Raw genomic sequence first — 20,475 nt, forward strand, 5'->3', positions numbered from 1 at the left:
AGTTGGCTGCCATGTTATTTGTGTCCAACGTGGCCACTGATACCCTAAATTACATAGTGCTGCTTTAAGTCACACCTGTTCTTTTTTTCTTTACCAGAAATACTACCATCTTAACTCATTGAATGCCCTTTTCAAGATGGCCGCCAAGTACCAGGATGCCACGTTCCTAAATTTCTAGTGCATGGATCAATTTTTAGTGCACGGATCGTGCACGCCCATGCACCATATATGCACCATATGTGTAGGCCTAGTACTTTTTAACAGCTTTCAAACAAAAAAATCCGCTTGGAAATCCGTTTGGGCATTCATGAGATACAAGCCTTCAAAGTCAGACAAAACAGCCATTTTTGACATTTTGAAAGATGTGTTTTGAAAGATGATTTTTTTTTTTTTTTTTTTTTTTCAAAATGGCTTCCAACTCGGGAAACTCGGGCTGTGGCAGCCTGGGACTACTGTAATAACTCGGGAAACTCGGGCCTTGGCAGTCAATGAGTTAAAACAAGCATTAGTGAAGACCAACTATATGAAGATAGATGGGGAAAAATGGGCGAAGTGCTCCTTTAATCCTTGGCACGAAAACGTTTGAGAACTACTGATTTAGAAGGCGTTTGTAGATTGGGAAATGGGTAGAAATAAAGAAAACACGAGTCAGTGATCCATGGTGAACTGTTCCTTGCTCAAAGTCTCTGCTGGGTTCATCAGCTCAGTGTACAGTGTCACTTACAGACAGCACACAGGTCAGCAGAGGTAGTGTCCACTATGTGCATTCTGATGCACCGCTCGCAGTCAAAGATGGCGCATATGGCGCACAGATTCAACGCGGTTCCAAAGTGCTTCCCCTGTAGATTCCTCTCTTCCCCTGCTTATAGGTCAACTCCAGAGCACGATAGCGTTCCAAATAGTTCCCTATATACAGAGTTGACTTTAGAAGTTCTTTTTTCCCCCCCCCCCGAAAGTCGTTTTTTTTTTCACGAGGATAAAAAAACAAACCCCAAGCCTCGCAGGGGTCTGTGTATCTCTGAAGGTTCCTTCCCGTGTGTAATCTGCCTGCAACAGATCCGATATATAAGCCTGTGAGAGGAGAGGCCACAGAAAAAGCATCCTTGAATTGGAGCCATCGTTTCCTGTGGTATTAGTTCTTTTTTCTTCGGCTCTCTTATCTTCGTTGTTGCTGCTTCGTTTCCCACCCAAAATCCCCCGGGTTTTCGGGCGCGCGTCCAAAGAATTTCAAATGAGTCAAATCAGTGTTGGGAGTGAAAAGTGGCGGTGTTGTTTTTTTTTTCCCCATGATGTGGTTGTGAAGATCTACAAAGGCCTGGGATCTTAAAGTCCTATTATATTAGGTTGTGACAGGGCTTGGTTCCGTTCCTTTTCTCCTTGTACACCAGCTATTCGTCCATGTGTTATCTCTTAAACTCTTTTGCCATTTTTTACTATTTTGAAAAACATTTTTACATTTTTCAAATTGCTGATCTATGGTGCAAGCTCACAGCAATGTAGATCGGCCATTTAAAAGAGGTGGTGCCATAGTTTTGCACTTTTTCTCTTTTGTATGTGTCTATGGAGTTAACATTACTCTATTAGACCTCGAGCTGTGGTTATAATGTGCAAATGTGTCTTACCTGTGTATTTTTGGTTTCTTCCTGAAAGCTGAAAGCCTCTGAGTCAAAAACACTGAGTTAATGACATCATAAACCCAGCCCCTCCCCTTTTACCATTCACCCTACACTGTGGGTGTGGCTAACTTCAGCTGGCTCACCACCCACCATGACAACCAGGCATACCTAATGAACTGGTGGGTGTGGCCACATAAAAATCATAATTTTAACAATTTCAGTACACGTTTTTGGAAAGAAATCTTCCTCCTAGTATAATCATAAATAATAGCTGATGATCATGTTTTAGCGGGGGGAAAATCATGGCACTGCATCTTTAAAGTATTTTAAAATGTTTTTCAAAATAGTAGAACAAAGGCAAAGAAGTTTAGGGAACTCCAGATGTCTTCGCGAAAAAGCTGCCGATGGACCTACAGGCTCAGTAGAGCACGCTCGGAGCACGTACAGTAGATGGGTCGTTTTCATTTTGCTGAAGGTCCGCCCCCAGGATGGGGGAGCCAGTTTAATTAATTTGATGTTAATTAAGGGAAGGATAGCATGATGGGCGCTGCAGTGAAGGTGAGGCAGAGCAGCAGAGTGGAGGAGCAGAGAGAGAGCAGGTCCGCGGGGGAGTTCCTGGCCAGGGTGTTGGGGTTACTGGGATCGTCTGCCTGGGGGTCCTGGGGGAGGAGGAGAAACATACCAGCGTTTAGAATTATTTAATGCTTTAACTATTGAAAAATAGCAGATATACAAGCTCGCAGCGCGGCACCGAGTGCCGCGCTGCGAGCTTGTAGATCTGCTATTTTTGAAAAATCGTGATATTTTCTTTGCAAGTCTTTGAATATATCTTTTTAAAAGCGAACATTTGTAACTCAAATATTTGCTTCTGGGGGGTCCCTCCCTGGAATAACGTATTTTGAGATGGGGGTCCGCGGCCAAACACATGCAATTTTGAGGGTCCTTGACATACATGAATGTTTGAGAACCACTGATTTAGAAGAAGGGTTTAGGAGACATTCATAGAATCGGGTCAAAAATATTCATAGACTTGCACAAACGTTCTGCACGCTTGCAGCGCGGCACCGAGTGCCGTGCTGTAGATCTGCTTGTAGATCTGCTATTTTTTAATAGCTAAAGCATAAAATAATGGTTAAAGTGGTTCAAATCTAAATTGACACAGATTTGCGTTCAGACCTAAATGCGTAAACAAAGAGTCCAAAGAGTCTGAGGTAAACTAATTACACTTTGAAAATAAGGCCTGTCAACATATCAATATTATATTAGATAGATGTTGATAATGTTGTTGTATCGTGGTTTGGATATCATAATGTCAGTGTTGTCTCAGTCTGCATGGTTTCAATTAAGTTTCATTTTACACTCTCAAGAGTTGAAGGAGTAGTTCACCCCTAAAATGATTCTCTATTGATTATTCACACCAAAATATTGTATATCATGGCATACAGTAAGTAACCAATAGGAAAAAAGTAATTGTATATCATGGCATAAGTAATCAATAGAAAGTCATTTTGGGGGTGAACTACTCCTTATTACTTTCATTTCATTCATTTACAAGAAGTCTACACAATTAGAGAATGTAGAAGAATGGTTATGTATGTTGATCAACGTGTGCCTCTTATTTCTCCCATGGTAGCACACATCAATACAGCATGGAATTGTGTACAAGATCTTATCCAACCACAACAACATCTTCTACGTTTTGGGTCTGAGAGGTTAAATCGAATCCAATCGAATGGAGGTTCCGTGGCTCAAATGCCAAATAAATACTGGACCTTGACATGAAAAAGGTAGAGAATAGCTCTTACCACACACAGACCACTGTCCACCGTTTGATTGGACTTCAGTTTCTGGGCCTGGGCAAGAAGAAAATAAAGAAGAAAGAAGGTTAATATTAGCCTTGAGTTGCCAGACGAATCTTCCATTACAAAGAAAATGTTCCCTTGGCAGATTACTGTAGTGTAGGTCTGGCACCGCTCAGTTATTCAAATATTTCACGTCTCACAAGTCGTGAGGAACCAACCAGGGCCCAGTATGCAAATGTAGGGCGGGTGTGTCAACTTTGCACTACTCTGATTGGTTGTACTGTAGGTCTAACCCAGGGGTCTTCAACGTTTTCAGGCCGGGGACCCCCAAACTGATGGGGAGATGGAGCAGGGACCCCCTACCACCTCGTAGGGTTGGGGGGTCGGGGCTGCGATATATTTTTTTATTTTAAACATGTACAAGTTACAGCGAGCAGGGTGGGCCGTACCACTACCATTTCTAAACATACTACTTATTAAATGAGGACCAATGTCAATAATATCAACAATCTGTCAATTGCATAGTAATCATGTATTCAAGCTATTCAAAATGGATAGAATCATGATTTATTTTTTAACATAAATGTGGGGGAAAAAAAAACATTTTTTTTTTAAGCAATAATTTCGCGGACCCCTTGCAGTACCTCCGCGGACCCCCTAGGGGTCGCGGACCCCCTGTTGAAGACCCCTAGAGTCTGTTTGAATCTTTCTGTAACCACCCCTTGGGGAAAAAAATATATAATTTAGGTCTGGTTCTGAGAAGAACCAGACTAATATCCACATAGGGCCCTTTTTAACCGGCAAAGAATCGGTTCGGGTTCTTTCTCCCACCTATGGGATGAACCAGAGGTGAGCTTTTCCACCGAGAACCCAGTTGGTTCCGAACCGTAAAAGTTGGTTCGGAACGGGAACCACGACAATCTTGGTTCTTCCAGTGAACCGTGATGACATGTACAATGGCTCTGGTTCAATCTGGTGGAAACGCAAGCCAGTTCGCGGCCGCTTCGCAAGAACAAACCAAGGTTCCAAGACAGTTGAATGGCACTGGTTTTTGAACCAAGGTTCCTTTTGGTCCCACAGTGATACTGTCTGGCTATGTGAGGCTAGGTTATTATAGTTAACGAAAACTAACAAAAATAATGAACTATAACTAAAACAAACTGAAATTATGTTTTTGTTTTTCTTGTTGATTGTACAACAATAACGGAGTATATGTTTAAATGGTATCTTTTGTTGAGTTCTTATACTTTAACCTGACCTTTTAGAATCCTGCACATGACAAATAACCCAAAGTAAAATATTAATACAAATAATAACAATGTAAGTAAAACTAACGGCCGGGCTACACCAAGCCGTTTTGCACGTGTCAGTGCATATGCGGGCCTATGCGGGGCGTGCGCGCGTATGCGCGTTTTGGATAGATCCAATGTATATCAATTCAGTCGGCTACACCAGGCTCACGGATAGCGCGAACCACGGATACGCATTCCCTAAAAATAGGATTGGTTCTATTTTTTAAGCACGCGTATGCGTTTTGTACACAGACTATCTGGTCTTCCTCACATATACTCCCTCCTTGGTGTAGCCTGGAGCGTTTACGCATAGGCGAGCGTCTTCACGGACAGTACGCGCGTATGCGCGCATTTTTTGGTGTAGTCCGGCCGTAAGGTTTTTTTTTTTTTTTTTAATCTTTAAAAACGAATAAAAACTAACCGAATTAGGCAAAAAAAAAAAAAGTCTAAATGAACTAAAACTAAAATATTGTGAAAAATCCAAAACTATTATAACCTTGGAAAGAATGAAAAAACAGAAAGGAAAGAAGGAAAGGAACAGGGTAGCCGAGAAATAAATAAATCATGTGTTTTTCTTCCATCCTGTAGGATGAAGTAATGTATAATATAAGGTAACCTTTTCTCTTTGTCTTTGATGGCAAAACTCAGTGAGTTGTGAAACGTTTCCATTTATTTATTGTGAGAAAAGTCACCGAGTGCGCAGAGAGAGGCAAATGGAATTTATGATAATACGCTCTTTCAGACACACACACGTACGCGCGCGAACACACACACACACACACACACACACACACACACACACACACACACACACACACACACACACACACACACACACACACACACACCTTTCCTCCTAGCCAAGAGCAATGTGCACCTCACATATTGATCTGCTGCATGTGTGCGTGCGCGCATGTGTGCGTAGTTTGCGTGTGTTCAATCAGCTTTGTGACAGTTAAATAAATTAAATTGTTTTCCACCCCAACCACCATCTCTTTAAACCGCACGCACGCACGCATGCACGCACGCACGCACGCACACACGCACGCACACACACACACACACACACACACACACACACAGATAGGGAGGTGATGATGGGGTTTGGGGGGGATGATAAACGGACTGCGGAGCACTTGGGGGACATAATGCACAATAACCCACAGAGAAAGGGTTCTTGACCAGCAGTACCTGGACCTATGGATGAAGAGAGAATGATTAACACCTTTACACCCGGACCGCACATCTGTGTCGCCTTAGATTTTAACCACTTTAAACGTTATGTTAACAACTAAAAAATAGCAGATATACAAGCTCACTGTCGCGCTGCGAGCTTGTAGATATGCTATTTTTGAAAAATATTGACAATACTGGTAAATCTTTGAATATATATATTTTTAAAAGCGAACATTAGTAACTCAAATATTTGCTTCTGGGGGATCCCGGGAACAACATATTTTGAGATGGGGGGGGGGGGGGGGTCCGCGGCCAAATACGTGTAAATTTGGGGGTCCTTGACATGAAAACGTTTGAGAACTACTGATTTAGAAGAAGGATTTAGAAGACATTTATAGAAAGACTTGCACACATTTTCATGATTTTTCAAAAAATAGCAGATCTACAAGCTCGCAGCGCGGCACTCGGTGCCGCTCTGTGAGCTTGTATATCTGCTATTTTTCAATAGTATAAAGCATAAAATGATGGTTAAAGTGGTGACACAGATAATATGCGTTCGCGGTCAAGATGGATTAATGGCTTCTAGAGACCACTCTCCCCTCCTTTTCTCCAGGGAGAAGCTCCTCTGCTACTGATAAATCATATTATTATCGCTATTAAAAGCCAATATGATAAATAGCCATAGGCTTATGAAAGACTGTGATATCATCTCATTTAAAAAATAAAAAAAAGAAGAATATAAAGCCTATTGTATTTATCTTTATCAGAGGGGAAACGGTGGGGGGGGGGGGGGGGTTGAAATTGTTTGGGTACAGCCATAACGTTTGGTCAAATTAAACAAATACACACAAGCGGTTACTTAAAAGTTACTATGTTATTATCATATATGTTACGCCCGGCATATGGGAACCGAAGTGCAACACATGGTGTGGAAAAAAACGGCGTTCGCAGCCCCCAATTGAACCACTGTAGCAAACGATTGACTTTTTCTATCTTTTCTTTTTATTCACTCTCAGGGGGTTTACCATCACCCCCAGGCAGAGGACTGATCACAACTAAAAACTGAACTAGAGCAGAATATTTCTTAACCTACCCACGAAAACAGAACAACAAATGCTGACCTCCTTAAAGGTATATTCAGTGATTGTATTTCATTCAAAAAAAAATATAATTGGTACATTTTCCTTTCATTCTCCTCACTAGAATGTGTGCTGACCATATAAGGACTTCCACCATGGCCCGTGTTACGAGCATAGCTAGATTCGGTTTTCAGAGGTGGCCAGCCAGTCCTCGACCAATCAGGGTAGAGTATGGCCATAGTTATGTTATGATGTTTAATTATGATGGTCAAAATAAAAGTTTTGAGAACCACAGTCGCTCTGAATTAAGAACGTCTGCTAAATGCCTAGATTGTAAACTACTTAACTCATAATAAAATGCCACAGTCTGGTAGTAAATCAGTATCATACATATGCTGAAGCTGGAGACGTAGGCCTGCCGATATTCAGTGATTGGGTCTAATGATCAAAACGAGAACATTATAATGGTGTAAAAAATGAAAAATCTATAAAAAACTAAACATTTCCACTCTGTAAGGCCAGTAAGAGACAAGATAAACCCCGGCCACTTTCATTATCACTGAATACACCTTTAACTGAAAAACAAATGCCAAACAATACATCCAAATGACCTCCCTCCCCCCATACTTGATGTTTAACCACTTGATTGAACCAGTATCCCTATTCTTGGGGGATGGTTCACCAAAATATGCGTTGTGAGCTTGTAGATCTGCTATTTTTGGTGAAGAGAGCTGGCCGTAGATGGAAAAAGAACTCATGAAGTACAGTGCAAATCAGGTCTGTTTTTACTAAGCATAGTGAAGTGATATTGATGTAGTGATATTGATGAATTCCAAATCTCATCAAATTATTCTGCGTCACCCCTGGACTGGCATCACGGCAACCCTAGGGTGCCACGGCACCCACTTTGGAAAACCCTGGGCTAGACAGAGGACCAACGGACAGACGGACGGGTTGGGAGTCAGGAATGAACGGGGTTGTTTTGAAAAAGTCGTGAAAATGTGTGAAAATCTTTGAATATATGTATTTTCAAAGCGAACGTTTGTAACTCAATTTTTGCTTCTGGGGGGGGGGGGGGGTCCCTGGAACTATATATTTTGAGATGGGGGTCCGTGGCCAAATGCATATCATTTTGAGGGTCCTTCACATGAAAATGTTTGAGAACCACTGACATAGTACTCTCTCAAGAACAGACTAACCGAGCTCCAGTCAAGTGAAAAGGACCTTTTCTTTGACGATGGCTGGCCAGATTGCTGACATAGAAACATAGGGCAAAAAATCTTAGAAGGATTCAAAAGACACTTATAGAATCGGGTCAAAATTCTAATCTTCACGATTTTTCAAAAATAGCAGATCTACAAGCTCGCAGCGCGGCACTCGGTGCCGCGCTGTGAGCTTGTATATCTGCTATTTTTCAATAGTTAAAGCATGAAATAATGATACACAAAATGTGTACCCGTTCTAAATGGGTTAAAGGTAGGGTATGTGATTTCACTTAAGTTTCAGTTTCAGTTTTCATGTAGGTGACAGGCCAATTATGATCAAGTGGGGGATGGCCTCGACCACGATTGGAGGAAAACTTGTCATCCAACATAGTTTTTGAAACTGCTTTTTTTCTCCTCACAGGAGATAAGGCTGAAGTCCAAATATGGACCAAACACATATAGTACCTAGTACTATTAGAACATAGACCCATTTAGTTATTGATTGAAATAAATTAAATCACTTACTCTACCTTTAAAGTGGTAAAAAAACGCCTCACCTGTAAGTTGCCACAGAAGTGGTAGAGCGGGTCGGCCTGAGCGTCCAGGCCGTTGGAGAAGGAGTCTGGGGTCTTTCCGGTCCTGTCCCGCTGCTGTCCCCCCCGCTGGGGGGTCCCGGGCTGGGGCGCGGTGGGCGGGGCCGGGGGCTGCGGCTGCCACACCCCCACGTCAGTGCCGTTACCGAACGCCTGGATGGCGTTACCTGCACACACACACACACACACACACACGCACACGCACACACACACACACACACACACACACACACACACACACACACACACACACACACACACACACGCACAGTGTAGGAACATTTTTGATTTGGTAATTACTTAATTGAGCCAGCAGAGCGCACAAGTACTGCGTTCGTCTGCGTAGGTAGGTAGCTGTGATGTGTGTTTAAGCCAGTAGCCAATCAGGGACCAGCATTTCTAGTAACATCATCATAAAAGGGCCAGTTCACCTCTGGGACAACCAGATATCATTTTATTGTTGTTTGGGACACGATCAACACAATCCTGAGTTATTTTTTTGTGTTCAATCTGTGTTTTGAGATATTTTAGTATTTCAGCATGAATGATGATGCATTTTGCATCATATGAGTCATCATGCTGCATCAAAAAAAAAATCCTAACGGGTTTAAGCGTTTCACAAACTGCTCAAAATGATATAGCGCCCCCCTTTGGCCAATTGGGGTAAGATTGGTTTTAGTGATATTTGGACTAACACTCTACATCTTTGCCAAATGCCATGAACATGTTACTTTGCATGTATGATTTAGAGGCAGAAGAATAATTTGCATAAAACTGCAATATTCATTGAATTTATTTAAAAAAGCATGTTTCAATTTTAAAGAAATCCGATCTGACAGATCTTTAGATATCGGTCCAAAGTTCATGTAAAAAAAGTTTTGTGCACGTGGAGCGAAAATTCCAGAATAAAAGCGGGTTTACGTGTTTTACAAACTGCTCAATATGGCGGAAAATTGAAGGGCGGAGCTTACTTAACAACGACACAGATGTCTTCCGCTTGAGTCAAAGCACGCGTGTAACAAGTTGCATGTCTTCAAACGAAACGAGTCATGACTTATGCCCGTTTGAAGTTTGAATTTTCAAACGCTTCGTATAGCGCCCCCCTTTGGCCGATTGGAATAAAATTGGTTTCAGTGATACCTTGACTAACCCTCTACATCTTTGCCAAATGCCATGAACGTGTAACTTTGCATGTATGATTTAGAGGCCGAAGAATAATTTGCATAAAACTGCAATATTTATTGAATTATTAAAAAATTATATTTCACTTTAAAAGAAATCCGCCGAGATTAGTTTGACCGGATTGGTCCAAAGTTCATGTGAAAAAAGTTTCATGCGCGTTACGCAAAAATCCCAGGAGGAGATAGATTTTTACTGTTTTTCATATAATTCCAAATTGTGGGAGACCTAAAGGTCAGAGGTCAAAAGTTAGAGGGTAAAAGTTGTTCGGCATGAGGAGACGCATAAGTGTATACAGGTTTCATGGCTGTATGTATAACACAGCATGAGCTATACCTGTTCAAAGTTTGTACTTTCGAAGGCTTCCTACAGCGCCACCATTTGGCCGATTGCTATAGAAAATAATAGCACACTTCGCCACTGTAAACTGAACACATTGATGTTTTTATTTTCATTTTCTCACTAAGTATGTAGGAGTAGAAAGGAACCGAAGTTCCCGTCTACAGTATGATATGACTGATAGATAAATAATGACAACATCTAAAGTGTGCTCGCCTTATAGGCGAGCCCACAATAATGACAATATCTAAAGTGTGCTCGCCTTATAGGCGAGCCCACAACTATCTCACTATGGACTTCCCTGCCAAACGACTTAAATCGACTTTTACTATGAAAAAAAATAAAAAAAAAAAATATATATTTTTTTTGGACCCCATTAAATCTAGTAAACATGATTTCAATCGCAATTTTGCATGTTCCACCCCCATACAACCCCATCTTTCATACAGGGCAGCCATCTTTGTTTACATAACATGTAAAACATAATGGCTATTATCTCAAGAATGCCTGAACGGATTTCCAATCTGATTTTTTTGTTTGAAAGCTGTGAACAGCCTGCACAAACATGGTGCATGATCTGTGCATGGGCGTGCATGATCTGTGCACTATAAATTACATGGAAGTCTATGGAGATTTATGGCAGGGAACACCCAAAGAAGGCATATTTCATTGGCAGTAACTGAGTTAACAATATACAAATATTTTGTAGATGTAAAGGACACCCATAGCTCTACTGACTTTGTACCATAAAAATTCAACAGCGGTATGGGAAAGAGCACATTTCTATACTCAGCAGCCGTTATGTGGAATGGACTTCCTAAGAAACTTAAATCCATAGTATCAATGGACACTTTTAAATCTTCACACAAAAGATGGCTAGAAGAAAAAAAGACAATTTTCATAACTATAACTATGTCCCATTTGCAACAGTAAGATGCTTTTAGAGAATATTGTTGTACTGTATTATTGTATTATTGTATTATATTATATTGGAAAGGACCATAATGGAAATAAGCCTACCAGCTTTCTTATGTTCATCCTTTTGGCTATTTGTATGCTTGTATGCTAATATGTCAATAAATAAATAAATCAATCAAAAAAAAAAAAAAAAAAAAAACAGCCAATGAGGGACCAGCATTCCTGGAGATGCCAGTGGTGATGTCAGCAGTAGTGCTTTGGAGGCTGGACGTACCACCACGGGAGAATGTTTTCTGCTGGTGATTCAGTCCGAGTGTATCAAAGGGTGCGTTCGTATATGCGCACCGGGTGTGGTTAGGGTTAGGGGTTATGGTTAGGTTTAGACATAGTTTTACTGAGGTTAAGTTTAGGGTTAGGCATAGTTTTACTGAGGTTAGGGTTAGGATTAGGGTTAGGTTTAGGCACTCACTACACTGAGCACACACCCGGTGCGCATTTCCGAACGCACCCTTGGATACGCTCGGACTGAAACACCAGCAGAAAACACCATCCCGTACCACCACGGCGTCCGGCCAATCATTTTCCCACATGCACGCGCAGGAACGGAACAGTGCTTGCGTGTGTGCATGCTAGAATGCGTCCTCATAGATTCAAGTGACGACGCGCCATAGCCTATCTAATCAGAAGGCTATTTCCAAGTTTACCAGGTTTACCAGTGAGTGGTCTGCAGCGCATCACCTTAGATTCACAAGCCCAAGTACCCTTCATATGGATACTTTAACACCTACTGTAGATTTCCAGCGGTGACTGCATGTGCATGTGAGTGCGTCCTCATACATGCCTCCATTACTGTGCTATGTAGGCTACTGTTTGAGATTCGTCCAAAGCATACTTTGTTTCTCTATGTGCAGCTCTGTATTTTCTAATTGAATTAAATGAAACTAGAAAATAAAATCTTAAGTAACAATGCAAATGTAATTAAGACTAGAAAACAGAAAACATCATTATAACAATGTCCTGGCAATCAAAATATGTTGTAATTTCTTGTAATTTTTGGTGTAATTAAAATCTATGTTGACAATGACACGTCACATTGACTATCTCGAAAATAAAAACATGTCTACACAAACACAATAGACCCTATTCACAGCCTGCCCACGCATGCGCACTCAGCGAATTTCCCTGCAACTTCCTGGTGCTGACGTCAGCTTTGGAGGGTAAAATAACATAGAAATAGCTGGACTTAAAGCCAACAAATCATTATTTCGAACGGTAAAGTAAATTATACCGCATTGTGCCTTTTACTATATTGTGTTCTTGATCATGCTAGCCGTATTTTATACATGTGAGTGACTCACGCAGACATCGGTTGCTGGTGAAGAACTCGGCGAACTTGTCGCACTCTGCCTTGCTGTTGCCGGCGTTGCTGCAGTCGCACCAGGGAGACACGTGGATGGCCGGGGAGCGCACGTAGTTGGGCGTGATCACCGTACCTGGAGGAGGGACGCACCACAGGACAACATACACTCTATAATATAGGCCAAGGACCCCTTAGTTGAGAGAGATGAAGCAGCAGGGACCCCCCCACAACCTGTTCATAGATTCCATATTGTTTCAACATTTGACAGTACAGTCATCAGTGTATTTTGGATTCCTGTGAATTTGTTTTTAGATAATTAACCACTTGAGCTGTCATTACCTAATACACTTGACTTTTTACTCTGTCTAACCCTAACCCTAGTCTTGTCTCTTTCAGACATTTGAGTTCATTATACATTTTAAGATTACCTTGACATTAAACCAAATACTACATGTTTAAACAGAAACATCCTATCTACCAGTAAGACTCCCTAATCGGGAGATAAGCGACCGTTGGTCGCTTATCTCCACAAATAGGCCAAAAGTTTGTTTTACCAATTATCAAGACATACGGGCAGTTGACAGTTTGCCATGGTTACTCATTGAAGTTGAATCTCCATATATGGAGATAACCTACGCATCACACTAAGTCTGACCTCACCAGCCCATATTTGGGCATGAGCAACTTATGTCTCCATATATGGAGATATGATGACATCACACAGTCCTCAGCCGATGATGTGGCGTGATGTCATACAATACACAAACGAGCCCTACAGTATAAAGGGGCAATTCTTGCCAGGAAAGAAGCATTTCTTCGACTCAGACCTTATCGCCAGGGTTGGCTTATAGCAGCTGTCGGTAGGACCATATATGGATTCTGTTAGTGTGGATCTCCTAACAGGGCATCATCTGGGATACAATCCCTTTTATGCCCATATGGAGATCCCTAACATAATCCCTTTCATGCCCATATATGGAGATCCCTAACAGAATCCCTTTTATGCCCATATATGGAGATCCCTAACAGCATCCCTTTTATGCCCATATATGGAGATCACTAACAGCTAACAGAATCCCTTTTATGCCCATATATGGAGATCCCTAACAGAATCCCTTTTATGCCCATATATGGAGATCCCTAACATAATCCCTTTTATGCCCATATATGGAGATCCCTAACAGAATCCCTTTTATGCCCAGTTGGTTGCTAGGGTAAAAAAACATGGTTGCTATGGTAAACAGTTGGTTGCTAGGGTAAACAGTTGGTTGCTAGGGTAAAACCATGGTTGCTAAGGTGGTTGCTAACGTACACAAACAGACCAGCAACAACAGACTGTTGCCACAGCAACGTACACAAAGGTTTGTGTACACATGTGGTGTGATGTCATACTGAAGATATATGACATCACACCGTACACAAACAAAGGTGTGACGTGTGACGTGTGACGGACGGACGGACGGACGGACGGACGGACGGACGACCGGTGGAGGTTTTCATAGTAAACTGCTCCCTGACGGTCGCAATCAGCCTCGCAGCGCGAGGCATTGTGAGCTTGTAGATATGCTATTTTTGGCTGAAGTTCTCAGAATATGGACACTAGGAATTTTCTAACACTCAAAGATTTGGAGGACCCCCTGTAGTAACTCTGAGGACCCCCCCTAGGGGTACACATACCCACATTTGAGAAACATTGCTCTATATTGATTGATCGATTGAAGACTTTCTCAGAAGTTTGCATAGGAAAAGGTACAGTTTCACAACAGTTTCATGACAGTTCGCTGGTACAAGGATACCTCAAAAAAGCTTCTGGGCTTGTTTCAATTGCGGTCTTTTTTTCACTCATATAACATAGAATGACAGACAGACAGATAGAACATGGTACTATGCAGAAGGGGAAAAAGAAAGAAAGAAAAAAACATAAAACAATGCAAAATAAATAGTGTTTACAATAGAAAGGTCAGGGGGAGGTAAAGATAGGCTTTGTTTTTTTTTACCAGTTTGGAGTAGCAGCCGCCTCTAAGTGGCTTTTCAGTGCTGTTTTAAAGGAAGGTAGGGATTTACACTCCTTTAAGGCCATTGGTAGGGGTGTTCCACATTTTAGCTGCATTGCAGGAGAACTCATTAAAGGTTTTTTTTTTGTGCCAAATCTGGGTTGGAAGTGATCTGTGGAGCTGTAATTGTGAACATACTTGACGTTTTGACAGTGGGTTTTCAACCAGTGGTCCGGGGACCACCATGGTCCTTGAGGGGGTTCCAGGTGGGCCTCAGCTAAATGATGGAGAGTTGGTAACCAAATGGACCCAAATGGCAACCAAATAGTCTCAAGATTAAAATGATTGTTAAACATCTGATATATAGCCTATATTTGAACATCTGACATTGGGATGTCACGTGAAGCTTGACCAATCCTGGTTTATTTATAGGCCTATTATCCAATCAGAAAAGGGTCTTACAAAGTCCATTGAACTCAATCCTTGGCGGTAAGGCTATCTACTCCCTGTGTTTTTTGTCATGGGTCACACAGGCACATTGTCATGAGAAACTACGCGAGGAATGCCACGTCCACGGCATCGCTCGGAGCTCACGTTACGTGTGAATGTCTGTGTTGACGTGGGACTTGATTGAATGCACCAGTTTTATCGTCCTCGAAGTAGGAGGCCCTCGGGGTGTTTGGGTGGTGCAGGGGTAAAGTTCCTTTCGCAGCGCTGTGTGTGGAGAACGGGGTTTGATTCCTTTCGCGGTGCCTTCGGCTTGACTGGGCGCTCCCAGACAGAGAGAGAGATGCGTCACGCTTTGATGTCGCTGCAAGTGGGGTACTATTGGATGTAGTTCCAAACACTAGAACATCCTCATTGAGATCTTCCAGATTCCATTGTTACAATGGGAGTCTATGCTATTGATGTAACGATCTCTTTCTCTCTCTCTATGTGCCTGGGCACTCCAACAAACACATTAGGCTTTGGGCCTATTGGCTCTCTTGCTTATTTCCTTCACATGTTTTACCAGTTATACTAATGAAGGCTTTGTTCCATTTAGTGTAGCGCAGTGGTTCTCAAACTTTCTCTAAATTCCCAGGACCTCCCAACCCACGGGTCCATTTGGTTCCATTTGTACACTAATCCATAAAAAAGAATGATCTCCCCGAGTTTCGCCTCCTTCCAATGGCTCCAAGCTCCTTACAGGATTCAGTTTAAGATTTTAGGTTTCAAAGTTTGTTTTCAAGTCTTCTGTTTTTAGACCCATAGATTTTAAACACTTTAAACATTATTTAAAGCTATAGTTTAAAAGTAAAAAGATCTTTGCTTCTGGGGGGTCCCTGATACATAAATCTACCGGTATATACATTTCAGCGGGTCTTTGACATGAAATGTTTTGAGAAACACCAAGTGTTTTAGAAAACTGTTAGGATTTAGAAGACATTTTGTGAGAATCGGCCTCAGGTCTTAAAGGAGTAGTTCACCCTCCAAATGACTTTTTTTTCCTATTGATTACTCATGCCATGGAAACTAAATGTAAATGTATTGTTAGCAAATTATTGTCTTAGGAATGCGACAAATACTAAGATATTATTGAACTGAAGTCTCCATGGCGTGAGTTATCAATAGAAAAAAGGTCATTTTGGGGGTGAACTACTCCTTTAACTCTTATACTGCTTTGGACGTTCCTGTTCGCCCCAATTCTAGAGAGTGAGGCGCGCCAATACGGCCGTTCGTTCGTTTACCTTGTTGATGTCCTTAAGCTGATGAGGGGTCGCGCCGCCGTGTACTGTAATCACATGGCGAGCAGTGATGGTCTTAAAAATCCATTATGCGTTAACATCAACGGAGACCAATTCTCTTCCGTGTTGATTTTCTCTGGCCCTGGGGCTTTGTGTACAATGTGTGTTCCCAATCTATGGCAAGACGGAACGGCCAAATTCACATTAATGGCATTACGCCGCCCTCTGCTGCCTGGTCTGTGAAAGTGCAGACCAGGCAGGCATGAAAGGCAAAAAAAGAAAAAGAAAAAAAGTCTATCAATCTACTATAACATTGCAAAGGTAAGCCGCTTTTTGATGGCACCAGACCCAATAAATAAATAAATAATCTGGCAGGATAAGAGTTAATGGGTTCAAATGGGTTGGCACAATGTCCACATGATAACTTCTACCTCCCAATGACCCTGCAAGGGTCAGATCTACTGACCAGTCACTTCTCAGCCCTTTAATAGTCAAGGCTGAAGACCAGGGGAGACATTTCCTGCTGTAGCGCTCAAACTGTGGAACCATCTTCCACCCTGCGTTAGAGTCTAAAACCTTTACCTGTTAAATCACGTTTGAGAATTCAATTGTACTCCTTGACATGCCATGATTCAGACTGAGAGCTGCTGTTTCCATTAGGCAATGTGTCTGGGTGTTTTTTCCCTGTTTATTATAGTGATTGCCTGAAGGGCAAAACACTATTGTTCTCGGGCCGAGTTTACATGGTAATATTTAGCCAATGAGGAACCAGCATTCTTGTGACGTCACCTTTATGCAGCTTCCTCGTCGGCTAAAAGCTGTTTTTTCTGCTTCCTCGAGGCTAAATGTTAGAATTGCACCTTTCTAGTTAGAAAAAAATGCTTTTCAACCCTTTTCACATCAAGGCCCATTATTTATTCTGCATTTCTTCAGCCAAGGATCACCATTTGATGAGATTTAGCCTCTCAGACCCTTAACTGTTGTCCACAGAGAATTTGTCCACAATTCCATGCTGTATTGATGTTGGTACCATAGCATAGGAGAGATAACAAGCACAGGGCTGCCCTTTGGGAGAGGTGAAACAGGTGCTTGCCTGGAGTGCCAGGTCCCCAAGGTCGCCGCGCCGCCATGTAGCCCCTATGAAATATAATAATTGTATTCTATGTAGCCCCTATGAAATATAATAATTGCGTCAGACTGGCGTTAATCAGACTCATTCATACAGCGTTGATGTTCTCCTGTGAAATGTTGCCCCCCCTAAGGTAGCATTTTTCTTTGAGACACACAATCGCATGTGACAGCCTCAAGCTGTGTGCTGTGTGCAGTGCAGTGTAAACAAAGCAACGTGACTGCCGGTGGAGGAAGTTAGAAACGCAAAGTTTGCATGTTATTAGAATGCACAAGATAATGGATAATACACACAAGACTTTTCCCTGTCAGAAGTTGAGAACGTCACTACAACTCAAAGGTAAGACCTTATGTGCTTGAGACTTTTGTGGCATGAGTAGAGAGGTTCTTGACTGAGGGAGTTCCAGGGGGTCCTCAGCAAAAAAAAAAAATTGGGCCCCACCAAAAAATAATTCTTCCACATAGGCTACTCTAATTGTGTAGACATACTGTACAGATATATCTAAAAAGAAATGTATTGTGTAAAAAAGCATGCAGCTGCCATAGCACCCCAAATCAACTTCACACTGGACTTAAAGGAGTAGTTCACGTGATTACTCACGCCATGGAGACTTGAGTTCAATAATGTTTTTTTGTTTTTTGTCCCATTCCTAAGACAATAATTTAATTACAATAAATGGGGACCCGAATGCATTTGGGGCCCCATCCATGTACTATAATAAAGTTTTTGTCTTATAAAATATTATTGAACTCAAGTCATTTTGGGGGTGAACTACTCCTTTAAAGCAACTCTGACTTCAGAAGGTTGACTTTTCTGTATTATAAATCCTTGTTTTGAGTGGTCTCGTGCAATATTGTAATACTTTGAGATATAGATAAAAAAAAAAAATTAAAACTAAAAAATACGTTTTGAAGATTTCACTGCAAGCGCAATGTCTCCAGAATATATGAAAGTTACGATGCTATGCTGAGACCGCTGACCTGACGGTGATTAATCTGTTCCGCAGCAAACCTAATTATGATTAAAATGACCTACAGCTCGTTCAGTAATGGATTAGCATTATCACGAGATCTCTGTGTCCCCAAAACATGGCAGGTAATTTGTGCTTGAATTCCTCCTTTACAAAATGATAACACATGGCAGATTGAAGAGTTATAATAATGCACAGCATAATGACCAGACGTACCTGCAATTATATCAACGGTGGGTCGAGACTCGAGAGACCACCAAAAAATACCCCGATGTAGGACAGTGGATATGGTCATCCAAATACAGTACATTATGCCTTTCCCCAGCAGACTGCAGTCTGTACTGAATGGTAACCTAGCAATGAGTACATATTTATTTACTTACTACTACCCATAAAAATGGGTCTGTGACCGTGACCCAAAAGTGGGTCCCGACCCACTGCTTGGGGAACAGTGGTCTATACCATTTAATAGACAGTGCTTGGCTGGTTCGGCTCCCGCAGAGTTAGTGTAGAAAACTCTGAACCCCTGGTTGCTCCCGGTGAGCAGGTTGGTGCCTTGCATGGTTTCCTCTGCCATCGGTGTATGAATGTGTGTGTGAATGGGTGAATGTAATGCACAATCTCTGTAAAGCGCTTTGGATAAAGGCTCTATATAAATGCACCAGTTACCATTAATCCTTTGGTAAGGGGCTTTAAAGGAGTAGTTCACCCTCAAAATGACTTTTTTTCCCCCCCTATTGATTACTCGTGCCATGGAGATTTGAGTTCAATAATATTTTTTTGTATTTGTCACAACAAAATGTATTATAGTAAATTTACCCCCATTGATTCCGGATGGGGACCCAAATGCATCCGGAATCAATGGGGGTATATTTATTGTAATCAAATTATTGTCTTAGGAATGTGACAAAAACAGTATGTATTCAATGGTAACTTACAAATGCTTCAGACAGATACAGTACAGTATGTATTGATTGGTAACAGATACAGAATGTAAGCCATTTACCATGAGAGGGAGCCTTGTGCCAAACAACCCTGGAACAGTGGTAAATCAGCCAACAACCCACGACCCTCGAATGGTAAATTGCTTTTCTACCACTTCTACCATATAAATGAAAGAAAACACAGTTGTAACTTTCAAGGTTATACTGCAACACAACAGTGGGCGGGGTCCTTGAGCCAACTCAAGGTTGTTGACTGATTTACCACTGTTTTAAGCCAATCAGAATCCTGTATCTGAACATGTGACCACAAAAAGTGGTAGAAGTATTGATTGATAACTTACCAATGAGTCCAGAGTAAGCCAGCAGACAGTCAGCATAGCTGTCTTTCAGACAGCCTGACACAGAGCGACTTTCCGGTTGACAGTTGCTCAGGAAGTCGGCGAGTCTTGACCTAAAACAGAAGTGAACATAAACGTCAGGCACGTGCACACATAGACATCAAAGAGAGCTTGAGCCCCTGCCTTTTTACCTGTTAGTAAAATACTGCCCTCTCCAGACCATGAATGCAGCATTTACTATGGTGAAAAAATGGCAAATTATGCATTTTCCCGAACTCCCCTGAACTTGAGCGCAACATTTTGCGTTGAAATAATGTGTCCTCCGTTTAGAAATCCCATGTTGTACGCTGCATCTTCAGTAGCTTAAGAGTGCGTGCCCCGAAAAGAGTTGATTACCAGCAGGGCCGGCTTAATGCAAGGGCTTTAGGTGCTCCAGCACAGGGCACCAAACATAGCGGGGCATCAAACAGCAGGGAGAATTGGAAAGAAGACTCAACTATCGCCGCAAAAGTGCAGATATTTAGAAACAAAGGCTGTGAGGGAGCTCTAAAACGATGACATCCGCGAAGTCCCGTGTCCTTCCAGAAGTGCTGTGCCCGAATTGTGGGTTCCAAATGGCCCCTTACGGGTGTGCCTTAATTCGGACACTTGGTAAAACCTGTGAATAAAGAATGGAAGAGGCCCATTTCTTTCCAATCCACAGAGTGTTGCCCGTAGTTGTGGTGTCGCGGTGCCAAGTGGTGCCAAGTAGTGCCCCTTGACACCACAGTTATGATTGCCACTCTGCAGATTCGTCTATATTCGATATGCCTTT

General features: G+C 41.9%; 1 protein-coding gene across 1 annotated transcript in view; it reads right to left on the reverse strand.

The window, feature by feature from the left end:
• Positions 1-2,137: 2,137 nt before the first annotated feature.
• Positions 2,138-20,475, reverse strand: part of LOC308302847 (GDNF family receptor alpha-1-like) — a gene marked incomplete at both ends in the record, with an annotated part of 127,567 nt that continues 109,229 nt past the window's right edge. The window contains 5 exons of the mRNA XM_080747165.1: positions 2,138-2,275; positions 3,422-3,469; positions 8,728-8,930; positions 12,558-12,692; positions 19,665-19,774. Of these exons, the coding sequence (XP_080603291.1) occupies positions 2,138-2,275; positions 3,422-3,469; positions 8,728-8,930; positions 12,558-12,692; positions 19,665-19,774 (634 nt within the window). The remainder of the gene's footprint in view (positions 2,276-3,421; positions 3,470-8,727; positions 8,931-12,557; positions 12,693-19,664; positions 19,775-20,475) is intronic.

This window comes from Nannobrachium achirus (assembly GCF_963921795.1).
Source record: "Nannobrachium achirus genome assembly, chromosome: 18".
Taxonomy (NCBI): Eukaryota; Metazoa; Chordata; class Actinopteri; order Myctophiformes; family Myctophidae; genus Nannobrachium; species Nannobrachium achirus.